This window comes from Rhododendron vialii, chromosome 5a, assembly GCF_030253575.1.
Source record: "Rhododendron vialii isolate Sample 1 chromosome 5a, ASM3025357v1".
Classification (NCBI taxonomy): Eukaryota; Viridiplantae; Streptophyta; class Magnoliopsida; order Ericales; family Ericaceae; genus Rhododendron; species Rhododendron vialii.
Window position 1 is genome coordinate 30,016,638 of NC_080561.1, and position 5,078 is coordinate 30,021,715.

Sequence of the window (5,078 nt, forward strand, 5' to 3'; positions counted from 1 at the left end):
TTGAAGAACGCTGGATGCACTTTTCAAAGGGCTCAGATGACCCTGTTTCATGACTTCATTCACAAGACAGTCGAGGTATATGTGGATGCTATGATTGTAAAGGCGAAAGAGGAAAATGACTACCTTCCTTCACTCAGGCAGTTTCTCGAAAGGCTTCGCAAGTACAATGTGCGTCTCAACCCACAGAAGTGCACGTTTGGGGTCACAGCAGGCAAGATGTTGGGATTTCTGATTACCAAAAGAGGGATCGAGGTAGACCCATCCAAGATCAAAGCGATTCTCGAAATGGAGCCCCCGCAATCTGAGAAAGAAGTGCGGAGTTTTCTAGGAAAGATTCAGTTCATCAGCAGATCCATCGCCAAATTGACTCTGACTTGCGAACCATTGTTCCGATTGCTCAAGAAGGACGTCCCGTTCGAGTGGACGGACAATTGCCAGGCTGCTTTCGAGTCCATTCAAAGATACTTGCAGAACCTTCCGGTACTAATGCCACCTATGCTAGAACGACCTTTGATTCTGTACTTGTCCGTAATTCCTATGGCAATGGGATGTTTGCTAGCAAGGAAGGGGATAATGGAGTCGAGAAGGCCATCTACTATCTGAGGAAGAAAATGGTAGGATGCGAGGAGCGCTATACCCCTTTGGAAAAGACGTGCTGGGCATTAGTTTGGGCTACCAGAAAGCTTAGACACTACATGCTAGCCTATTCGGTGAAGCTGATTTCTCGAATGGACCCTATCAAGTATCTATTCGAGAAGCCAGCGCTTACCCATAAGTAGAGGTGTTATCGGTTCGGGGTCGGTCGGTTCGGTCCACCGGTATTGAAGACCGATCGGGTTCGGGGGAAAAATTGTCAGGACCGATCCCGACTGAAAATACAATCGGTCCAATTCGGTTCGGGGTGAATTCGGTCCGGTCGGGGAATTCGGACTGCCAGAATTGGGCCTAGTTGGGCCAAAGATAAAAAATTCAAAAAGGGCCAATTAAAAAAGAAATTCATAGTGGGCCAAAAATAAGCCCATTGCTCCTGATTTTTTGATAAAGCTATTTTTTTTGTTTGTGGGCCAATTTCACCTGTTTTTTTTAAAATGGCAAAAGAAGAGTTTTGGCCCACATGGCCCAATCTACCACAAATAAATAAAAGCCTCATGTTAGTGGCCTATTGGCCCAATCTCTTTGTTTTTTTTGGATCCCAATCAGCCAATTTTTTTGTTCACAACTCATCACACCCAGAATTTGAAAGAAAAAGACTTATTGAAAGTTTGAAACCAACTACTTAACTTTCGCAATACAATAGCAATAGCATACTTGCATCAAAAATGTAAAATTACACCCAGAATCCTAACTCTGCGATCCTTAGCACCACTCTTATATGAGTTTTTGCAACCCCAGGTGTCATGGCAACATCAGAAGCAGCCATCCCAAATTTCAAAAAACAGAAGCAGCCATCACAAAAACACAAAATACCAACAATCTAGCAGAATACAGTTAAAGTGTCCGTCAGAAAACAACACCACCATACTTCCAAGTTCAAGTTAAAATCTACCAAATTCAAAACACTAATGTCAACAAAATCCCATGAAATCCCAGTCATTATCATCACAAAATGCTACCAAATGCAAAACAAGTCAACCAGCAGATTGCAGAACTAGCAGAATATAGAACCATCCCCAGCTTGAAAACTGCACCACCATACTTCAAAATACGCCAAGTTGCCAACAATCTAGCCCTCATTTTGAACATAAAAAATAGTAAACACTAAGAAAAACGAAAAGTAGTAAAAAAAAATTACAACAAACAAAAAAAGATGTGTATGTGATTAGGATTTACCTCAACCATGAAAAAACAATTGTAGCATGCAACGGTTGCCACCAACTCCTTAATCGTTATCAATTGATTCCAAGACAACTACAAACATAAGAAGAAAAAAACAAACAAAAACAAACAACTAAGACATTTAACGTAAAAGATATTTAAGAACCACATAACATAAAGAAATCAAGAACTAAAAAGAGTAGTACCCGAATCTAATTGCTCCAACTCATCAAGTTGTTCTTTTATATTGATTTTAGTTGGTTTCCTTATCCATTGTTGCGTACAAATAAGAGCTTCCACGGTCTTCGGAGAGAGAGAACTTCGATAAGGATCAATCACACGTCCGCCCGTGCTAAAAGCGGATTCGGAGGCAACCGTGGACACAGGGATAGCTAGCACATCTCGTGCCATTTGAGAAACAATTGGATACTTAGAGGAGTTTAACTTCCACCAACGCAATACATCAAATTTGTCACCATCATCCTCACTTGCTTCCACAAGATACTTTTCCAATTCAGATTTGCATGCCATGTTAGTTTCCTTTTGCATGTGCATCTTAAATTGAGATTTCAAAGATTTGTGACTACCAATCTCCATTTCAACTCCATCCAAATCTCCTTTGTCCGATGACCCCCCAACCTCTTGGCTACGCACATTCGAGTTTGCATTATTCTTCACATACCATTCAAATAAACGGGTAATTCCATTTGTTATATTATCCGTCAACTCACCAACCACCGTCTTATCATATCCCAAAGTATTTCGAAAGCAATATTCAAAAAACCCAATTTTGCATCGAGGGTCAAGAACAACCGCAAACATCAACATTTGATTAATCTTATCAAAATCTCCCCAATACCTATCAAACTTCTCACGCATACCAAGTGCCATATCATGCAATTCACTATCATCGGTTTCACACAACTTCACAATATCTTGTTGAATCAACACCATTTCATCAAAAAAAATATTGCACGTGACATACAAAGAATCCAAAAATTTCAAAGTTGCAAGGTAAAACACTCGAAGAAACTTTACATACAACTTGATTTTTTCCCAATCACTTGAAGTTGGAGGCCCAACATTTTCCTTCCGCCCTCTCCCTCTCTTTTTCTTTCTTTTCTCAATTTCAATTATCCTACCCATACCCTCAAAACCATCAACATCATCAAACGCCTCATCAATCTCCTCCTCTCTTACATTTAATTTGAAGGACGGGTCATCAAATAAACGATCAAAAGCCTTTTGATAAGTTAAAGCCCTCTCCAACATAAAATATGTATAGTTCCAACGGGTAGACACATCCAAACAAGGTTTAAGTCTACATGTAATGCCCTCCTTTTCAACACAAGACCAAAACTCTGCCATTCTAGAAGGGGAAGACCTCACATATCTCACAATATTTCGCACCCTTCCAATTGGGTCATCAATCTCTTGCAATCCCTCACGTACGATTAGATTCAAGATATGTGCCGAACATCACACATGCAAGAACTCGTGATTTGAAATGGTGGTCTTCCTATGTTTGGTCTTTCTCTCCAAGTAAGCAATCAAAAGACTATTCGATGATGCATTATCAACCGTAACAGTTAAAAACTTATCAATCCCCCAATCCAACAAGCATTGTTCAACCATCCTACCAAGAGTATCACCCTTGTGATTAGGAACTATGCAAAAATTTAGAATTTTCTTTTGATATTTCCAATTGTCATCAATAAAATGTCCCGTAAGACACATGTAATTCAAATTTTGGACTAAAGTCCAAGTGTCCGTTGTAAGACACAACCTTTGATGCTTAACTATTTGTTTCAATGCCATTTTCTCCTCCCCATAAATAAGCATGCAGTTCTTGGCCATCACAAGCCTAACAGGAGGCTTCCACATTGGTTGAACAACTTCATTAAACTATTTGAATCCTTCACCCTCAACAAATGAAAATGGCAATTCATCAATTATTATCATCTTCGCTAGTGCTCTTTTACATGCATCAGCACTGAAGGTCATAGGCACAAGGTTTGCACTTGTTTCGCCATTGTGTTCCTTTTTTTGAAAACTAAGTTGTTTTTGCCTACTACCCATGAATTTCTTGCTCATGGGATAATTCAAACACTGAAACTTTAGATGATGAGAAAGTGATTTTGTACCATTGAGCTTCGAATGACATGCATAATCCTTCCGACACCATTTGCATGCGGCCCTAGGTTTCGGATGACCTTCTGGGGTAATAAAGTAAAAATGTTTCCAACAAGGAGCCCTCTTATTACTAATACTACCAACAATCTTTTTCGACTCAACCTTATTTTCAATTTCAGCCACTTGATCATCATTTAATTCAGCATTTTGAGGAATATCAAACTCAGCAGCATCATCCATAACATCATCATCATCATCATCAATATCATCCATCTAAAACAAATTACAATTAAAATGAACATAATCACACTCTAATTTTCATGTAGTAATCTAATGAAATTGTATATGAACTTATAAACTGTGTTCTCATGCTCCAAACTCTAAAGTTCATGCACTAATCTTATTTTCAGTCCATCACCTCATGCTCATACGAAAAGTATATTGCAAATACTAATAAACTAGGATTTTGATATTGAATACCTCAAGCTCATAGTCAAGCTCATGGTCAGACATTTTGTTGGCGTCGTCAAGGTTGAAATTCCACGTGAGCCTAAAGCTTGGGCTCAGCCAATGCCAATGTGCCCCCACACCTTTGAAAAATCTCTCTCAATAGCTGCAGACAGAAAACGAAAAATCAGGTGATTCGTAGCTCCACGGAACTTAGCCCAATATTATCTAAAAATCAAAAAAAAAATCTGTTGGTTCGAGATCAGGAAAAAAAGGGTTTCAGTCTGCTAGTTCGAGATCAGGAAAAAATAAAAAATCTGCTGGTTCAAGCTCAGGAAAAAATCTGCTGATTTTTCCTGCTAGTTCGAGACCTGGAAAAAATCATCTGTATCCAAAAATGGTTCTTTACAATTTACATAATACTAAAATCAGGAAAAAAAAAAGGTATGAGAGATCAAATAAAAAAATAAAAAAGAAACAGTGTAAAATCAGGAAAAAAAAAAGAGACGTTTGAGATCGGATCAAATTGGTCTCACCGATTTTCGGTTCGGTTTTTCTGTATGAGTTTTCTAGAAATGTTTAAAAAAAAAGAAGAAGACGGTTTTGAGAGAGAGAGAAAAATCACCTGTTTACATATTTCACTCCCGTAAATGATCTCCCGATTTTCAATTTTGGTCTTCTGT

At 38.6% G+C, this 5,078-nt stretch overlaps 1 protein-coding gene across 3 annotated transcripts; it reads right to left on the reverse strand.

Moving 5' to 3' along the window:
* Positions 1-1,609: 1,609 nt before the first annotated feature.
* On the reverse strand, positions 1,610-3,195 carry LOC131327396 (zinc finger BED domain-containing protein RICESLEEPER 2-like). Of its 3 annotated transcripts, none has more exons than XM_058360530.1 (3): positions 2,022-3,195; positions 1,831-1,908; positions 1,610-1,723 (listed from the first exon to the last, which is right to left on the reverse strand). In XM_058360530.1, exons 1-2 carry the CDS (start codon positions 3,181-3,183, stop codon positions 1,880-1,882), a joined length of 1,191 nt encoding a protein of 396 aa, XP_058216513.1. In that variant the 5' UTR covers positions 3,184-3,195; the 3' UTR covers positions 1,610-1,723; positions 1,831-1,879. The 3 variants fall into 3 exon arrangements, with proteins under 3 accessions (XP_058216513.1, XP_058216515.1, XP_058216514.1); XM_058360532.1 differs by having other exon boundaries at positions 1,628-1,682; XM_058360531.1 differs by having other exon boundaries at positions 1,648-1,729.
* Between the last annotated feature and the right edge of the window lie 1,883 nt (positions 3,196-5,078).

Coding starts and splice junctions, on each gene's coding strand:
- LOC131327396 (XM_058360530.1), bottom strand. CDS start 3,183: ATGGCAGAGTTTTGGTCTTGTGTTGAAAAGGAGGGCATTACATGTAGA. Junction 1,909..2,021: donor GTTGGAGCAATTAGATTCGG/GTACTACTCTTT, acceptor TTATGTTTGTAG/TTGTCTTGGAATCAATTGAT.